Raw genomic sequence first — 20,685 nt, forward strand, 5'->3', positions numbered from 1 at the left:
GTGTTGCATTAACTGTGGACTCGTTTCTGAATGTCACTTTGACAAATATTGCCCAGGTGTGTGTGTAAAGCACTTTTAAGTAGTTTTAAAACAGTGTCCTGAGGTAAACAGACTGTACTTATATACTGCTTTTCTACCCAAATTGAGCACTCAGAGAGTTTTCGTACTACAAGCCTCATGCTTCGACATTCACACACAAACACACGTTCTGATGGATGAATCACGGCCAACTTGGGGTTCAGTATTTTGCCCAAGGATCCTTCGACATGCAGTCGGAGGAAGCCACAGATCAGACCACCGATCTTCCAATTAGTGGATGACCCACTATGAACCACAGCTGCCCCGAGGTGCCATGGCAGTAAGGTTAGATGTATTAATTTTTAACAGTGCGTACTAGTCGAAAGAAAGAGATAATTCACTCCAAAGAAGATAAAGTATCTGCAATTCAAAGTTTCCCCTCAAAAAAGGGAATTTATTGACTATTTCCAGAGTTTTCTACTAGTTGCTAAAGATTTTTGGTTAGGAGAAACAGATACCAGTGCAAAAACACTCAGAGCCCAGGTTTATAAGTGCTTCTGAGTCAGAAAGATACTAGAAGCTATCTGACTGGGATGCACTTAAACATCCTTAAAACTGCAGTGAGTTTCTTTACTGACAGCTCAATGCAAAGCGGAGCGAAAGCCTACCCAGACACACAAGACGAACGGGAGGTGACCATGTGTTCCCAGACAAGCTGAAGTACTGGAAAACCTCATAGCCTCCAGCTGAACAGCTCTAAAGAGTGAGCAGAGACTCCCCAGCATGCTGAGGCACAATAGCAAACTTAACAGTGTTTACAGTGAGCTTCACTTAAATGCATTTTTAATAAAGAGTCACAATAATGACCAGAAATATAAGGAGGAGACGCGGCACTCCAAGAATCCTGAATAGAAATGCTAAAGATCACAGCTGCCCTTTTTCTATTAGCTGATCATGTTGCACTGATGCAGCAGTAGCAACAATCAGAGGGTCAAAGAGAAGGTTGTCAAGAATTCTCTGGAAAATGCTGCCACCATTCCCGGAGCATCCCGCAGAGCTCCTTGGGCTCTGACTGAAGCAACTGTGCTCCCCTCATCCATAATGTGAATCCGGTTAGTGGCTTCATTGGATGACAATGTGATTTTTAAACCTTATTTTGGGTCAAAGTGTGCAAACCTTTGAATGGGCTTTTATCAGATTTGACCTGCATTTCTATACACTCAATTGGAGTGCAGAGCTGCAGTAACCACTGAAATTGAATTTATGGCGCTCGTTCCTCATTTAAGTGCAGACTTCAAAATAACCATCTGGATTCTTTCCAAGATAACTGCTTAGATTTGCTTTTAGAAGGACTTTGACAGTGACAGAGATGGTGTCTCATACAGAGATCATGCTACATGATGCATTTTGTGTTTCATCAGCCATACAGACAGGACTTGCTATGATAAGGTAAGGACAAATGACAGACTACTCACTTGCCAATCACAGGCTTTTCCTGACAGGAAAGTTAAACAATGGCTCAAATAAAACCGTTAGCTTTTAAATCTTTCCACTTTTAGGCTTTTTCAGGCCACTTCTGAAAACAAATCTTCAAAGTAAAACAGGAAAACCAACCCAAGAGAACACTGAATGAAAAAAAAAACACTAAACAAGAAGTCCAGGACATGGAAACACACAGTGCTAAGGAAGACTCACTACTAGAATACAGAAACACTGGAAACAAATACTCAATGTTCCAGGAAATAGACTAGCCCTGGCGCTTATTTCTCAGTCTTCCATGTCATGTAGTTTTTTTGCAGTCTGAAACTGGCAGAACTCACTGCAACTCACTGCAGGTCCTGCTTGTACAGAATCAGTTTAACTAAGCTTTGCCTGCAAATCTGCATCCACTTGTTTAATATCACTTTTGAGGAGCTGAGAGAGAGTCCACGATATATTATTCATACATTTCCTGAATATTAATGTTGTGTGGAATGTAAAGTTGGAGATAGCAGTCATCCCTACTGCTATTATGAATGCAAATCTAGTGATACCAATGTTTTAACTATATCACTGGCTCATATATTATTAATACTAAGCACTAGAGATATATTATAATATATCACTAATAGAACTGCCTAGAGTATTTTTTTGTTTTCAGCCTGTTTGCAGTTTGGATTTGATTTTCCAGCCCTGGAGGATGCTTCATGTTAGAGCGCTAGCTGAGGCTGGCTCCAAAAGCAAGTCGAACCTCACAGACTTCCACGTATAAATACACACTAAAAATGCATGTTGCCAATCTGATATAAAAATGGGAACAGCCTCTATGGATAGTTTCCCCCTTTGTAAGAAATGTAAAGTGGCTGAAATTTATTTATTTTTTTTAACTTGTAGCTGGAGCTGCAAATTCCAGTCACTAAACTGAGCCTGTGTTTGTGCTGCTGGAGCCTTTTGAACAGACTATGTTATATTAAAAATCCGTGCTTCAGTTTGGTAGATGGTTCTGTCACAGGCGACCTTCAGCAGTCACTGGGACGTCAGCGTCATGGTAACGGTCACTCTGAGTCTGTGGGCTCTCTACTTTTACTTATTTCCTGATGGATTCTTAGTTTTCTGTGTTTATAACTTCTTCATGTTTTTTGGGTGCATTTAGTCTCAATATCTTATTTCCTGGTTATGTTAGCATTTATTTCTTCACTCAGCGTTTCTTGTCCCATCCATCCATCCTCTTCAGCTTATCCATTTCAGGGTTGCAGGCGGCTAACACAGGTCCGCTTGTGTCAATTCTCCAAATATTGATACTTGCTTGTAGTTTTACTTCCCTCTTTTTTTCGCAACTTCGCAACAGCCTCAATAATCCGCTCGCCTTTCGTTGAATCCCACCTGTTTTCCATGTCTGCATTTTGGGCCCACAACATCACACTCCACATGGTCTGTATAATCTGTATAAACGTCATAGCAGAGACAGAGACAAGTAGCTGCAGCAACAAAAGGATTGCTCAGAGTTTGAGTGAGCAGCACGCTCAGCCTAGGCTGATTGTACTGGACATGTACTGGTGGAAGGAAACCCATCTCCAAACAATCAAGGACCAGCTTGGGCTGACTTCTGTAACATAACTGATTACAGTGTCATCTGCATATTGTTGTATTCTGGTTTCATTCCTATATAAAAGCAAGTTACTTACAAAATTAGTTACTAGGTTAAGTAACTTTATATAAATTTCTGTTTATGTAGAAAACAAAAAATGTGCAATTTTCAACAGTTTAATTTTTCTATTTCTGCAAAATTCCATTGAAGACAGCAACTGTATTTGCAGAGTATTTTCACACCCGTTCCCCATCTTCAAAGCAAACACTGTGAGCTCATTGCATAAGGCTGCAGTAATTTTGGTCGTGGTCATTGCTCGGTGTTAGCGACTGTGATCAAAAAAGACCAATGGGTGATTTTACAGTGGCTACATCCGACCTTTTTACACAGCTTATGGCTTTTGGTCATCATTAGTTCATGAAACCTCAGTTTCTCTCAGAATTGTGACCCAGGCAGTTAATGGATGAGATCTGTCCAAATTTTTCACTGCATGCCTCACTGCTCACATCTTACTGTAGCTGTAATGACCTGCATCACTACTAAACTCACACAGAAGACATGCTGATGGATTTGTGGCGTGAATTCAGGTAGTAAGCTTACAGATATAAATCAATCCGATAACTAATTCTTTATTAATGTATGCTTTTATGATTCTCCCATTAATCAGTCCTTCCCAACTTGGAGTTTTCCTGTCAAAGAAACTTAATGTAGCTCAGTATGTGGAGCCAGACACACTTAAACTAATTTCTTTGGAAAGTCCTCCAACAGTTCAGATATTTTAATCTGGACCAAACCATGGAGCTGTGATTTCCTTGGGTACATAGCAGCCACACTGATTTTAGGTTATGAATACTGACATAACTATTCAGACATTTCTTATTACTTCTATGGCAGTACACAGCAGATGCCAGTACTAATCGATGAGTTTAGCCAGCAGCAAATATTCTTGGTTAACAGCGAGTCCTGAGCTTTAAAATCATCACCGTGTTCCAGCAGCAGGTCGCTTATCGTTCCATCTTCATGTAGGGTTTTTTTCCCCTGAGATGCCTCAGAGAGGCTACAGCAGGAGTCCTTCAGGGCTGTTTGTGTACACTACACGTGTTTAGTTCATTGCAGTGCGGTGCCTTTGATCCGCTCGGTCTCCCTCTTCTCTTTGTTACTAATGGAACAGACCATATTACTCCCAGCAGGATGCCTCTCACACAGAGAGGAATTTGGAGGGAAAAATAAATAAAAAATAAAATAAGAAGGGAGAGAGGAGTTAGGCGAGAGACCAGAAGAGAGATGTGTGAATTACAGTTGGTTATAGAAATGTTTCTTGGTGGCAGAGCTGCTCCGGGGGTTGAATTAAATCTCGGTGAGATGGGCCAAAGAACCAATATGTCCGGAGTAAAACATTGGCTGATTTTGGAAATTTGGGTTGAATGAAAATAAATCCACAGTGTCGAGGCTCACTTTGAAGAGCTCAAAGGTAATTTCAAGATGCAGGAGATGAGCAGTGACTGAATAGGTCTGGACGGTTGACTAATCTATGAGCTTAGTTACTCAGTTATCGTTTTTAAAAGACACCATATTTGTGTTACGTTCTGGTCCCGGCAAGTAAATAAACGTAACAAATAGTTGCCCCACTCACTTCCCACCCACGCACAAACCCCAACAACGACACCTTTTTTAAGTATTTAAGCAGCCATTTATTTTTATCAGCAGTGAGCAATGCCAAAACAATAAACAAAACTCCCTATAAAACAATCCCTAGTCTTCCCTACACCAAAATAAAAAGAAGCCAAAACAAAAGACAAGTCACTTACCTAACTATCTAACGAAAAACAGGAGAAAACTTGTTCAACAAAAGAAAACGGCTTCTCACGCCTACTAGGCTGCGACAGTGAAAGTTATACAACAAAGGAACAAAAAAAGTGACCGCCACTGGTTAACTTATTTACAATTATTTACATGGCAAGGCTAGAGGTACACGTGAATACTCCAGCCTGCACTACAATGACACAACACACAACTCTGTGACCGAGTCAACGGGGTTCCAAACAGCACTCCCAGGTGACTGTCATCCGGACGTTAAGTACTGGAGGTGGTCCATCAATTATCCAGTCGGAAGGTGTGTAGAGACTCCACCCAGATACCTAGCAGCCACGCCCAGGTGTCCACCTCCTAGGAGAGAAAAAAGGGAAAATACCGCCACCATCCTCCGGTGGGAGGCACAACACCAACAAACACATCACTGGGTCATAACATTTGTAAATATTCTAAAAATATCTGGTTTATTTCAGTTTTGTCCTTTTGATATTCAGGATCGGTTCTTGTCCTCCAACCAAACCATCACATTGGTTTTTTGTTCTCATACTAAGTGTTCCTGAGACATCAAACTTTTCTTTGGTAAAGCTCAGATCTGAAAGCAGTTAACGTGGACGAGGTATAAACACCTTTGATTTGGAAAATGCAGGTCCTACACACCTTCTACGTGCACTTTGTTAGAGCTCACTTATCTTTACATGCACATAACCACAAGTCATAAAAACAGGTCGACACAGAACCAATCCAACGCTTTCTGAGAATTTCTGACAGTCTGCATTTAAAGGTTGATCAGGAACGAGCTCATAAGAGACACACGTCATTATTAGTTGCCTTAACACAACAGTTGTATTAATTAGTAAATGTCAGTGACTGAGAGAAGCATGTGTGTCTGTCAGTGTGCTTCGGTCACCATAGAAAGACATTTAGACAGTTCACAGAGATACTTTAACTTAAGTCAACATTTATTTTGATTTACTGGAAAATGCACAAGAGTGACTCTCTGCTGCTACATTAGATATTTAATGTTTGAGGGTTTAAAGGGTTAATGATGGATTTTTACGCCTCAGTATGTATCTATAAAAACCTGATGCCCACTAGAAAAGATTCTGGTTTTCCCAGGATAGAGGGTGGTCTCTGCAGAGACAGAGACCACCCTCGCTAACCTCTGATATCATTTGGCTCTACAAATATGGCTGAAATATGACCGAAACCTGCTAACCTGAGGGTGACGAGTTAAATGCGTTTTAACCTTCTAGATTAAAGTACTCGAGAATCTTTAGTGCCAACCGATTTACCGATGGTTCTAACGGCCTGACTGATGGCAGCTCTTCTGGAAGTCTCCTCTTATGTCAGCCCCGAAGCAGCTAACGATGGTTAGATTAAAAGTTTTGTACAATTAGTTGCCAGAAGAATTATGTCTGCACTTGACGCCCCTGATTTGAATAAAATAGCTTGAACTTGAACTCTATGCAAATGCGGAGCAGCCAACTTGTTTCCCCTTCACTTTAAACACAACAAAGAAGGCACTGAGGACCTGCTGACAGAGACACGTCTTACAGCAGCTTTCTGTCGCACTTTGATAACAACGGTAACTTCACTTAGACAAGCGAAGCATAAAAGGAAGCAGGAAGAGGAGCGTTGGGAAATACAGAGCGGACTGCTAAATTTTTATTTAGCGGTTGTTGTTTACCCACTCCTGGCCGACTGTGTACTGGTCTTTTCCCATCGCCTCCTCCTGGTTATCATTATTCCTCTCATATCCTTTGCTCAGTCATCCATCCCTCTCTCTGTCCCCTTAAGCTCTGCTGTTTTGTATTATGTCCCGTCTTTTACTTGCCACTTGCCCTTTCTGTTCTCAATCTGCTTTTACGTTCATCCCTCTTCACGGTACAAGAGCAGAAGGCATGATCCGCACTTTCAGCGCTGGTCTGGTATTCATATTTTATGAGCTGCTTTGCTAGTTATCGGCCATCTATCCTGATAGACGAGTTCAAACTTTGGCTTTCACCTAACGAACATGTGGGAATGCAGAGCCCAATTTATGCTCTGGGGATTTGTTATCCCCTGTTCCTGCTTCTTGGACAAGTAGTGAAACCCTTTTATTCTGAATATTCCACAGTGCTATGATACTGCATTGCAAACACGGTGTGTTTGTTTGAGTTGGTGTTGAACTTGGCTGTCTCCTGCACACCGCCTGTCAAAGCAAGCTTGCTGGTGTTCTGATTCAGTCCTCCTCCATCTGTCTCGCTGTTTCTGTCTCTATTACTGCTGCTCCTTCTTCCTCATCTCCATCTCCGTTGTTGATATGCTCTCCTCCGCTCTCTGACTCGCTCCTGTATCCCCTCTGCATTATCGGACCATCTGTCCACTACCTGCACCACAGCAATGATTGCTCCCAGAGTAGAAAAGACAAAGGGAGAGAGACCCTATCGCTTTATTGTGCCCATCTCTCCCATTTCTCTGACATCTTCTAGGCCTGGATGCTCGTGTAGTTGCTGTTTGGACACCAGGAAGCACCCCAGAATGTTAATTTGTAAAGCCAGCATAACAGGGGACCTCAGCCAGACAGCATTTCGATTGGTAAACACCAAAAATCCTACTGCAGGAACACTGAAACTGTAGCTGAGTGCAGAACGCGGGGAGAAAACGTGCTGATAATACTGACGTGTTTGCTGCTCCTGTTTGTTTCCTCAGCAAGTCTGAAACATTTGCACTAGTACAGCCACACCGTGCTCACCGTGATCAGGCAACAACCTCCCTGAGGCTGAAAACGAAGCCAAAAACTGCATTTCCTCTAATGGCCAGTTCAATCCTCATAGACCTCTATGTTAAAAGGACCAGCTCCTCCAGCCATGAAAAAAACCAGTTTCCAGCCTGCCACTAAAAATTATTTTACCCCTTCCTGTATCATAGCAACTGCACGGGGAGGGTGATGCCTTTTTTAATATACCTCACCCAGTTGGATTTTGTTAAGGTTTGAAGTCTTGGGTGACTTCACCGCGGCCAAATGTGATGCAGTATGGAAAAAAACGACCAAACAACACAACCAAGCAGTGACGGCCTTTACAACACTTCAAGTGTTTCTCATCTTCATGTTGCTGTCTGCAAATATCTCCCAAAATTATGTCTGAAAAGTGGAAATGAACACTGGAACGTTTTGCTTCCAAACCTCTGAGCTTGTAGCAATATTGGTAAATAAAAGGGTTCCTTTTACCCCTTCTTCTCTCTGGCTGATTTAAATGGACGATGCGTTATAGTAACCGGATCAATTTTTAATATTAATGTTACATTAGCAAATATATATTTATATTAGCGTCCTCGGCCTCCTGCCTCGTTTGAATACCCATTTACTTATTATGGGTGGTGACTTTGTGCTTGGACCCTGATGGATAGATCGTCTGTAAGAACTGGATACTCGACAACAAAGTCAGCTTCTTATTTACAGTCCTTTTTTTCAACCTACGGCATCTCGGACATTTGGCGTTTTTTACACCCACAAGACAGACAATATTCCTTTTTTTCAAATGCTCAAACCTACAGTAGAATTGACTATTTTGTTACTGATAACAAACTAACCTCTCTTGTTAAGTCATGTGATTATCAGCCTATTGTAATATCTGACCATGCGCCCTTAATATCGACACTGCATATACCCGGTATGGAGTCTCCTAAACGGATGTGGAGATTTAACTCTCTTTTGTTAAGTGATGAAAACTTTATAGAATTTATTTCGGATCAAATTACCTACTTTTTGGAATTTAATTTAACTCCAGATATTTCCATCTTGTCGGTCTGGGAGGCTCTTAGAAAACATTTTGATCTTCTGAAGATCTGCTTAGGCAGCCCAGTAGCTTCCAACTATGTTTTTTCCCCCTTCAATGTCTGATGCCACATTTCAGGGCTGGCAGAGGCGAGGGCTGAGATCTTTAAAAGAACTACTCATTGACGGCACGTTTGCCTCATTTGAACAGCTGACTAATAAATACAACTTACCCCCCTCTCATTTTTTTAGGTATCTACAAATACAACACTTTCTTTCAGGCTCTACCCCCTAATGATGTAATGGATGACATTATGTGTTGTAACCCGGCTAAGAAAAAGGCCATACCATCAATACTTGTTCTGATTTTGCGCCTGGGTTCTTCTTCTATGTCTGCAATTAAGCGATCCTGGGAAGAGGATCTTAGAATCTGTATTGCTGAAGCAGACTGGGGCAATGTTTTAAGTAATATTCACTAGTCCGACGTGTGTGCAAGACATTGCCTTCTACAGTTTAAAATAGTGCACAGGGTTCATCTCAGCAAATCGAAATTGGCAAAGATGTATCCCCAGATTGACCCAACGTGCGAAAGATGTAAATTGGCAGAGGCCACCTTGATCCATGTGTTTTGGTCTTGTTCTGGACGGATGTCTGTGAGGCTTCGTCATGCATATTTGGAATGAGAGTGTCACTCTCAGACTTATTGCCTTCTCTATACTATTGGCAAGACGTCTAATACTTTTGAAGTGGAAGGACGCAGCCCTGCCCACAGTTTCGCATTGGGTTAAGGATGTTTTATTTCATCTTAAATTAGAGAAAATTGGGTTCGTTTTGAGAGGCTCTGTAAATAAATGTAATAAAGTCTGGAAACCCTTTTTGATATTTTTTGACCAACCATCTACATAGGTTCAGGAATGACCTTTATTTATTTATTTATGCTAACCACCGTGCCACCGTGCTGCCCCATTGTGGAAAATAATAAATATATTAAACACCAAAGCTCTGAGCTACGAAGAGAAAAACCCACCCCAACGTGTGTGTGTAATGACGTGCTACAAGTAAGTATTTATCTATCTGCATCACTATTAATTAAGTTATCGAATTCAAAGAGCATGAAGGGGATGAGTTTAAGGTAAGAATGTATGTATTGCATTCTGTGTGAAGTTTGGACTGTGGGTGGAAGCCACAGGAGCCACTGTGCAAAGACAAACATTTTAGTTTAACTGGTGATTCCAAATTGGCCACATGTGAGCTTGAATGGTTTTCTGTCTCCCTTGAAACTTGTCCACAGTGTAGGAGGCTGGGGTAGGCACCAACTGTCTGATGACCCTGAATTGGATTAGCAGAAGAAAACGGATGAATGGAAATAAAACTGGATCCTGTTGTTGCTGAAGCCCTCTGATGCCATGAAACATTCATTCTAATCTAATATTGTTTTATATTACAATATAACACGATTTAACAGGATGACAGCTTGACTTTTTGGTTTGTTATAACACGTGGTTCGGTTTTATTGTTAGAAAAAAAAATCAGTGAGAATTAAAATCCAATTGTGACCTAGCAGCACACAACATGAGTTGATGGTAACCTGGCCTGATCCCAACTTAGAGGCACACAGACTTTGTCTTGTGTTATTACTAAACACAAGAGTTCCCTTATATATGTTATAAACTGTTAAATTGCTAATATCCATAAAATATATTTATATTAGTATGATATTCGTTACCTGGGGCCTCAAATATGGCAGTGAGACACAGACTTAGGCGTTAGAGAGAAGGTCAAACCACGAGCTCTGTTCATGAAGCTCAAAGGAATTCGCTTCATGTCGAGGTTTTGGACACGTCAGACTCAGAGGATATGCAGTGGCTGACAGCCATATCTTATGGGACTTGAGAATGCTTCAGGATTCCAGAGGAGGCGTGAATGCGAATAGTAGATTTACTGAGCTTTAGCCTGCTGGCATTATAACCTGACCCAAATACATGTGGAAGGAAAAGGAAGTCAGATCATCGGTTACTCTTCTGAGAACACGCGCCTGCTTCAACATAACCTGTTTTAACATAGTTTTGGATTTCTTTTTAGGTTCAGACATTTGCTGAAATCAGCTTGTCGTACGTGCAGCTGAGTTGATAGCACTCGGAGTCCCAACTGGATTGTCTCACATGCTTAATTCTCACTGTAGGAAGCTCAAATTCCCACTACCACACCTACAATCATTAGACACTTCACACCTTCTCAATCTCACCTCATTTCGAGTATTATCAGTCAAGTGTTTCACAGCGCACTAAAAAGTATGAGACAAACTGTATTTTTGCTAGAAGGTAATTTGCAAAGCAGTTTTTAGTTCATGTGATGAGTGATAAAAAAGACTAAGTGCTAATGTATCGATGAGCTGCTGCTGCTGATTTTAAAGTATTTCAAATGGTGATTTAACCACATTTCACACATTGCTGTGGGATACGCTGACTCCCTGTGCTACGGGAATTTGTAGGGCCAGGTTTGACTGTTTTGGATGGTTTGGATAACAAAATGAGCCAAAGTCACACTGAAGGTGATAACACAAGACCTAAATACAGTAACTCACAGTATTTTGCCATAATGGAAGAATATAAAGCAATGGCGCTCTAACAGGACAAGCAAGGCAAACTGTTTTTGCCTTGTCAAATCTAAAAATAGACACAACGTAATAGTTGTCAAGGTAAAACAATCTCCTTCCATCTTAGACAGTAACGCCATAAATGTCCTCACCAGTTTGCGTCCATCCTTTACTGGCTGCAGTCGGCTACTGTAGCTAAAAGCATCACTTGTTTTGTACTTATAGGAAACTGTAGCTGTCTCCGTTTTACGAGTGGTGGTTTGTGCATGTGCACTGTGGACAAACCTCTATGGTAAACTGATGGGAAGCCAGCTGCTGGCTGAGCTTTCACTACTCTGAGATCTGCTGTGCTTTGTGTCGAAACAGCTAGAATGATTAGCTAAACAAGCTTCAGTGATTTAGCATCATAACAGATGGGTTTAGTTTTGCTACCCACCTTTTTAAAAGTGTGTGATGTAGAGAAGGTAGAGGAGGATTTACAGAATATTAAACAGAATTAAGTATATAAAATGAGCTCAAGCTTAAACATATGCAACAGTAATATTAATGTATTTAACGCTGATGGGGAACATTTTTCTGAAGAAGAACATTTTTTGCTAATACTTCATGCACAACTTTCCATGTTACAGTTCTAGGTGTACTGCGGTGTTTTCATCATTATTGCTTCTTGTCCTAAAGGAATGGTTTGGAAAATTCCTGCACCACTTGTCATCGTCAGTCACAGCAAGGATGTACTCACTTGCTTTACTGTGTAGACTCCCATGTTAGAAGATAAATATTGTGCTCATACCACTGCCTTTTTCATGGCTCTTAAATGGTGTGCATGAATGTAGCTGTAAGGACCATTAATAGCAAAGTCACCCATGTCTGAATGACAAAGCTTCCAGTTTAACAGCTTACTGAAGGCACAAATGTTCCGTAGCCTAATCCATGTTTAAAAAAGGGTCAAATTGCAGGATGGATGTGTGCAGTACAGTATGTACCAAGTAAGGTGTGCATTCATGCGAGTCACTTACTGGTTTGGACTGGATTTCTTTGGCATAGAGGGGTTGGAGGAACTCAGAGTCCCCCTCCAGTTTCAGGCCCTTCTCTGTTATTCTGAGGTTTCCCATCCCATCCTGTGCAGGAGACAGACACGCTCTCAATTAGGACATTATCTTCACATACATATGTTATTTTTATTTCTACATCCAGCCAAATTGCATTACAGCAAATACAGATCACAGATGTGAATTTCAAATGAATAAAGTGTTGATGCTGCTGGAGCACAATCACTGCAACAATTACTGCTTGACAGTCTGGTATCAACAAACAGCACTTTGCACTCATTTAACATGAAAGTGTAATATTTGTGATTATATATGCAAAGCCCAGGGTTCACTTTCTAGATCTGCATTTATTAAAATAACCCCAAATGATGGGAAAACACAGATCTGTGCGAGCTAAGGTGAAACAGACTCATTTTCCCAGAATCATCTGAGTCTGCATGCAGTTACATAAAAACAGCTTCACAGGATTCAAGGAGGACATACAGACGATACGGTAACACGATGAATTCAACCTTTATGTATATTTTCTTCTTGTTCCAAACATCGAGTCTGAGCGTTTACACGCGCTAACCCTCTGCAGGCTGCTGTCTCCGTGTATTCTGTGCCAATATGGGGCTCAACCTTGAACAGGAGTTGCTGTGTGTGTCCAACACCTGCCACTTTATTTCTGACACCTGCAGCTTGATAACAAGCACCTGGTATTTATCTATATGGCGAGATGGCTGCGTGCAGGGGAAAAAATTAAACATCACATGCACACCTGATGGTACGAGGAAAGATGTTATTTTGTTTCACACTCACAGAGATACAAACTCTAAATACTGTACACAGAGCATATTAGACAAATTAAACTGTATCTCTGGGTGAGCAGCTCCTCTAATCTCTTCTAATCTTTTTTTAATGCAGTGATATTGGTTGAGACTTGACTTCAGCATTAGTAATACAAACTAAGCCATAGGCTAACATGATGTGCAGAATTCATACATACAATTGAGCAGTTTGTTTAGATATTTACAGCAAAAGGGTGTTCAGTATGTAACTGCAGCCAATGCAAACTGACCAGAATGCCTCGAAGAACTGAATATGCAAATGACATGAGGGATATTTCCATTTCAAAGCAGGATTCTGTGATTTGCATCCAATATTGTGCCAGAAATATTAAGTTTATGCCAGGAAATAGCAGAGACAAACACTTTTAAAATTCAGATGGTCAGAAAACACATTAACCTATCGGTTTTATCGGAGACTGGTGTGTGATCTGGTTCTTCAGTGTAGGAAAGACAGTCACAAATCGCCCAAAATACAGCTGCACACTGTGCACTGCAGTGCTCTTACAGAACTTATATTTAAAACACAAGTTTAAAAAATTGAAGGTGAATAGAGTCAAATTTGATTCGCGAGTTGGCAAGACAACTTTGACCACATTACAAGCAAAGCACAGACTCTATAAGCAGGCTTTGAAAACAGGAGATAAACATTCATGTTGTAAAATTTCATCTTAATGTGGTTGGTTAAATGGTACGCATCAGTCCCACAGGTCTACAGAGCAGCCGGTGAACACCTGGCAACCCCCGGTCATCCGGTTGGCGAGTGCTGGAGGTTGTTGCTAAGCACAATGTAAGAAAGTGCTGCACCAAAACCTCAAACTTTTTGCATGTAAAGTTGCTCTAGTAGAGTCAGGGAACAGTGAAAGCCAAATGAGTCTAGTTTATGTGCATTTAAAATATGACTTTGTTAAAATAGATTGTTTGTGTTTGTGTGAATGTCTTAAATAATCAGGTCACATCTTATCGTAATGACCTTGTAGTACCATATCACCTCATTAGAGCACTTCGCTCTCGCTCTGCAGGCCTACTTGTTGTTCCTAGAGTATTTAAAAGTAGAATGGGAGGCAGAGCCTTCAGTTTTCAGGCCCCTCTTCTGTGGAACCAGCTTCCAGTTTGGATTCAGGAGACAGACACTATCTCTACTTTTAAGATCAGGCTTCAAACCTTCCTAAACAAAGACCCACAGTTGAAACTGCATTTTGTTTTCTTATATTAAGATATTGCAGAGATACTAAATGTGTAGTTAAAGACAGACAGAAGACAGCGAGGGGAGTTTCACTTGTCCCGTCCACTTAAAGTGGATCAAAGCGAGCTGCACGTGTCTCACCACTTAAATGAGTTTGACATCGCTGCGATAGTTTGAATGCAGCGTTACGCAGTGATGCTGTAGGACTACATGTGCAAAATCTTTCTGGAAGCCACAAACATAAACTCATTAACAGTTGTGCAATTACTGCAAAGCTCCTTCCTAAACCAGTGGTGAGAGATTCTTAACTTAACGACAGCACGTGTGGAGTCGCCAGCAACTGAACACCTGCTGCTTCTGTCACCCCAACCAGTCGCAGCAGATGGCCCCGCCCCTTCCTGAGCCTGGTTCTGCTGGAGGTTTCTTCCTGTTAAAAGAGAGTTTTTCTTTCCCACTGTCGCCAAAGTGCTTGCTCATAGGGGGTCATATGATTGTTGGGTTTTTCTCTGTATGTATTATTCTAGGGTCTACCTTACAGTATAAAACACCTTGAGGCGACTGTTGTTGTGATTTGATGCTATATAAATAAAATGGAATTGAATGTGTGGAGAACACAAGAAAGAATGTTCAATACCAAAGTATTACAGAGGGAAGTCTGACTTCTTTAAATAACAAGCTAATGGAAATCTTAAACTAAAACTCGCCAATCCAGAGTAAAAATTCGTTTTAGTGTCGACTCTTTCAGGATCCAAGAAACAAGTTCAGATTGTCCCACTCTCGAAGTCCATTTACGAAACCTGCACCCACAAATGCTCATGGATACGAAACACCTGATTGGGAAATTAAGCAAGTTAAGGTGGCACAGGGCAAATACTTTACATTCTCAACAGAATCTGTGCAAACATATCTGCAAAAGTGAAATTACAAGAAATTAGTCACAAAGCAAATTCTCAAGTGCTTCGAAGGAGCACAAAATACTGTCAAGGTATCTGAAACGAAACCACATCTGTTACAGTTCATCGTTCTCCTTCCGTCAGATTGTTATAAATACAACAGAAGTTGCCAATCATTCGAAGGTATTCCAGCCGGGTTACAGAGGCTTCTGTTGCCTCCGCCTGTCTACAAAGCAGAGACCAAAGGATATTAACCATTGAAGATAAGAGGAGATTTGGTGAGAGATCTGCTATTGAGCTGCTTTGATTCAAACACAACCGGCTCAGCTGACCCTTCACTTTCCATCCAGTCATTATATAGATTATATGAGATTACTCACTGGATTGTCTCCAGATAAGAGGCGTCAGTGTGATAGTGAAATAAAGAAAAGAGAAAAAAGCCAGCTATCTGCTCATGTGATCTCCTTCTGCAAAGACTCTTCTTTTTGTTTTCCCTCCGTCTTTTGATCCCCGGTTCCAACGAGCAAATGGAGATCAGGACCCTTGAAATCCCAAAGTAACTGAGGATGGTTTGCAAGCCTCCTCCATGTAATCCGTCCCCCCGCTGTGCAAAACGTATTAAAATTCTGGCACCGCTGCAGAAACGAAGAGGTGAGTCCTGGACGTGTCACGACTGCGAATTATCCCCTGGTGGAAATCAGCGGGGCCGTTAGCGAAGGCCCACAGATGTCATTTAAACTCAATTTCTGAAACTTTGATGACGAAAGCCAACGGTAAGAAATAAGATGTGTTTATTTTCCGTCTTCTACATTTTTCAGGAGCACAGGTACTCTAAGAAAGAGGTAACCAGAGATTCATGCGATGCATGTTTACTGAAATGTCCAGCAGGGGTTCGGCCCAGCGGAAGGTTTAAAATCCCTGAAGATGCATAAAGCTTAAAAATGTTGTGCTTCAGACAGTTCAGAATCTCTGTTTCTGCATTTCATACATTTTCTCCTCTGCTGAGATATCAGAATACGCTCTTTCTCAGTAGGCCGACATTTAGATAAACAACTTACATGGATTTGCTTCTTTCAAACACAATGGTTGAATGTTGAGGTTCAGAAAAATCCAAACTTAATTATGGGATAAAATAATAAAATAAACTGACTCTCATGGACTTTTCAGCTTCATCAGAAATGAATGTAAAGTCCATTCAAGAGCCAGTAATCATACTGATGGCAGTGTTACTCACCACCAGGGGTGTAATGAGTAAGGTTATACCTGAGTTTTGTGCATTTCTCTAACTTTGGTTTTTGGTTATGATCCAGTCTCATTCAAGTGGTTGAGCCTGAGGAAAAATAATTTTATGAACTCTATTATTCTGATATATTTCCGGTTTACCATCAAAGCCCCCCACGCCTAACTATTAATCATCAGAGGGGCTCCGTAGATAAGTGATATGGATGTGCCTGAAACCTTCATTTTTCTTTTTATGTGACCACCAGGGGGCAACGCCTGTGGTATTGGGGTCTATGGGAAAATGGCCGTTGCTCTTAATGCGCAGTAAACATTTTCCTGACCAGTTCAATTGCTTGTTTTAAGACTTATTATATAAAAATCTGTTTATTTTGTGAATTATAGTCCCTAATACAGTCAGAAAGGGGGATGAAGCAGTAAGTGTTTACCAAGCATACAGTGGCCCCTGATTCCACAACCTGGTTTCAATGAGGTTGAGCAAAGCTGGAAGATTTCTACACATGTGATTTCCTTCTTTTATATACGTTATGTTGAGAACATAAATTAATCTTGTGGGAAGATTGGATACAACACAAATTTTGTGTAATTCAGTTTAGTTGTATTTGCATAGCCCCAAATCAAACAACAGTTGCCACAAAGTGCTAATGTTAGCTGTTTGGCTAGTTAACAGCTATCATTTGTAGACACTGAGGTTACAACTTGGTGTTGTGACATAGTTTAGCATTTATGCATATTCAATTCTTGTATTAAGTAAAGAAGAATTGGACACTATGTGCAGTCTAAGGCTAAATAAGTTATAAAAGTTGATAAAATGTGGCAGCTAGTGCTGGTAAGCCCTGTTATATCATCACAGCATGGGTCTATTAAAATTCACACCCTATACAAGGAAGTATGCAGTAACATGTACTATGTGAACATGTCCAAAGAGAAGTATCCCAGTTAGACACAGTATCAGAATCATTACAGCTGCAGAGGGAGATAGGGGTCGCTAAACAAACCGTTTAATATGAGTACGTTTATGTATTAGTTTGCTATCAGAGTTTAACTGTCTCAGCACCACAGAGAGACTAAAAGCTGGGCTGAGTTTGAAATCAGTTCCTTTTTATTCTACACTACACCACATTGGCTGCTTCTAAATGTGAAATACATGCTTTATATAGTATCCATAGCATATGCACTACCCACACTTCAGGATTCAAGGAAATAACTTTGAACGTAACCTCGTCTCGACTCTTTCAGGGGGAACAAGAGACACAAAATCCTCAGTCTGTGTTCGTGACTCTGCTTTTGTTCTTTCAAAGAACAAAAGGTATTCTGCAAATGACAAAGTCTCCCTGCTGCCACTGTTTTAACCAAGCAGTTTTAATGGTTCACATTATGAGTGAAAGACTCCAAGCTGTCATAGCTGTGATACAAGGACTGCAGGACAAAAGCAACAATTTAAATTTCAGACGTATTTTTGGATATATGAAGCCACACTGACGAGGTGACTCAGGTGGTTATCTGTGCAGCCATGTTCGATGTGACATCATTCTTTCTATAAGATGGAAGTTGAAATCTAATTCTTCACCTTTCTGAAAAACTGCAGTTCGACTCGCCTCACCTTTTCCTTTTTTATTCTCTGCAGTGAGCAGTGCACTGCAGCCGGCACAGCGAGCCATGAATAATTCAGGATGGCTCTGACCAGGACAGAGGCCTCTGAACACTCAGGTGTGCCTTCTTACCTCTTCTCTCCTACCCTCTACCCTCGTCTCCCATTGTTCTCTTCTTCGTTGCGATTCGCAGTTTGACATTAATCATCTTCTTGCAATCCTGCCCCTTGCTCAGGCCCCGTGCTGATCATCCTGTTGTCACTTTTAGATACCTCTGGCTACGTGGTTTTTCCTGGCCCCTGCCTGCCACTCTTTTATTTTTACTGTCACTCGATATTTCTACTTGAACAGCAATAATACATTTTCTTCCATTACATCCATTCATTCTCTTCACCTCTGTCCCTCCTTGTCTGCCGCTTGAACTGAAAGGTGCTGCTACTCAGGCGGCATGAAATCTAAAGTAGCCTGCTGTCAGAGCCAAACGAACAGAGCAGATTATGACATGATTCAGACGGCAGCCGTTGCTTTGACAATAACGCCTAAACTGTTCAACAACACTGAGAATATCACTAAGAGTACTCAGCATCTATAATTTTATCTCAGAGCTGCTGCTGTTGACTATTTAAATGCTATTTAATGTGCAGACAGACGCCAGGTGGTCAGACTGGGCAGCATCACCTCATCCCCCATCACACTGAACACTGGTGCTCCACAGGGGTGTGTACTGAGCCCTCTCCTGTACTCACTCTACACCTACGACTGCACAGCCACTAACAGCTCCAACATCATTGTGAAGTTTGCGGACGACACTACAGTGGTGGGTCTTATCACCAACGGTGATGAGACGGCTTACAGGGAGGAGGTCAGCGCCCTGACCCACTGGTGTCAAGACAACCATCTCACCCTCAACGTCGCAAAGACAAAGGAGTTGATAGTGGACTTCCGGAGGTGCAGAGAAGTACACACCCCCATCACCATCAACGGCGCTGCTGTGGAGAGAGTGAGCAGCTTCCGGTTCCTTGGCGTACACCTGGCTGAGGATCTTACGTGGTCAGTACACACAAACAAAACAGTGAAGAAGGCGCAGCAGCGCCTCTTCTTTCTCAGGAGACTGAAAAGATTCGGCATGAGCCCCCGCATCCTCAGGACCTTCTATCGCTGTGCCATTGAGAGCATCCTCACTGGATGCATCACCACCTGGTATGGCAACAGCACCGCCTACAACTGCAAAGCTCTCCAGCGAGTAGTGCGGTGCTCTGAACGGATAATTGGAGGTGAGCTTCCCTCCCTCCAAGACATCTACAGGAAGCGGTGCCTGAGGAAAGCGGGGAGGATCATCAAGGACTCCAGTCACCCCAGCCATAAACTGTTCAGACTGCTTCCATCAGGAAGGAGGTTCTGCAGCATCCGGTCCCGTACCAGCAGACTGAGAGACAGCTTCTTCCATTAGGCCATCAGACTGCTGAACACGTCATAGACACCTCAGCTTCACTACTGGAACTTCAACATTATGCACTCCACACTGTATATAAATGCCACTTGTTTTGCACATATTCAACTCTGTATATTTATATATTTTATTATTATTATTATTATTTTTTTACTATTTAATTTGTAAAAATGTGTATACACACACACACGTAGGAAAATATTTAGTATACACATCCAGAAATGCATACACTATTATATATTGTACATATATTTATTAGTTTCAGGTTGGCCATTCTTGTATTTTGCTCGTTTGTGTTGTTGTGTTTGCACATCTCTGTTGCTTGTGGGGCTCGCACACAAGAATTTCACTCGCATGTGCTGTGCCAGTGTGCCTGCACATGTGATGTGACAATAAAAAGTGATTTGATTTGATTTGATTTGCACCAACAGCCTTCACAGTACAACTGCTTATTTTTTTTATTCAGTGTCCAGATATTTTTACTTCCATCATGAAGTCATTACCCTGAAGCCAACCAAAATATGCTCTCCATGTTCACGGCTCTTGGTCATCAGTAACTTTTTGGGGAATGTGCAGCAAAAACTATGTAATTAAAGCAAAACTTCAGTAAAACAATGATCGGCTCCATGTGCCAGCAACATGGAATGCATTTCTAATGCACCGTTTCCAAATCAAATGGAGAGAATTCAAGATACTCAGTGGATAGCACCAGTTTAGGAGAAGCTTTTGACACAGTAACATGTTAATATTTTGGCAGTAGATCGGCATTTTGTGAGCAATTTTATGCCCAATAAACAAGCCTGTCATCCATGGGAGGATCTGCCAGTCCTACTTTATTCTCAAAAGACCACAAGCAGCTCGACAGCAACGTTACCATCAGCAACCATTATTGCCAAATCCAAAGCCACTACACGCTGTTGGGTCAATGCATTTTGCTTCTCTGGGGTCTGAAAGCCACCACTCGCCTGTATTTGATGCAATCTATAATCAATGGTATACTGTAACTGTGATCAGGAGTTTCTGGAGATTTTTAAAAAGGTAAATTGATTAAATTTATATATAGTAATACCATTTTAACAGTAAGATTTAATAAATATGACATTTTTATCTAACTTTTATGTAAAAACTCATTATAGTAATAAGCTTTCTTTCTTTCTAAGTTAGATGTCAAAAGCCATATTTCAGCTATGATCACAAAT

General features: G+C 41.2%; 1 protein-coding gene across 6 annotated transcripts in view; it reads right to left on the reverse strand.

The window, feature by feature from the left end:
- Positions 1–20,685, reverse strand: part of sgcd (sarcoglycan, delta (dystrophin-associated glycoprotein)) — a 350,931-nt gene that overhangs the window by 97,464 nt on the left and 232,782 nt on the right. For all 6 annotated transcript variants that reach the window (XR_014279371.1, XM_082549730.1, XM_082549729.1 and 3 more), the window contains one exon: positions 12,267–12,368. Coding sequence is in view for 5 of the 6 variants with exons in the window: in XM_082549730.1 (XP_082405856.1) it covers positions 12,267–12,368 (102 nt within the window). In the remaining variant the exon portion in view is untranslated. The remainder of the gene's footprint in view (positions 1–12,266; positions 12,369–20,685) is intronic.

Source organism: Aulonocara stuartgranti (assembly GCF_965226115.1).
Source record: "Aulonocara stuartgranti genome assembly, chromosome: 10".
NCBI classification, from domain to species: Eukaryota; Metazoa; Chordata; class Actinopteri; order Cichliformes; family Cichlidae; genus Aulonocara; species Aulonocara stuartgranti.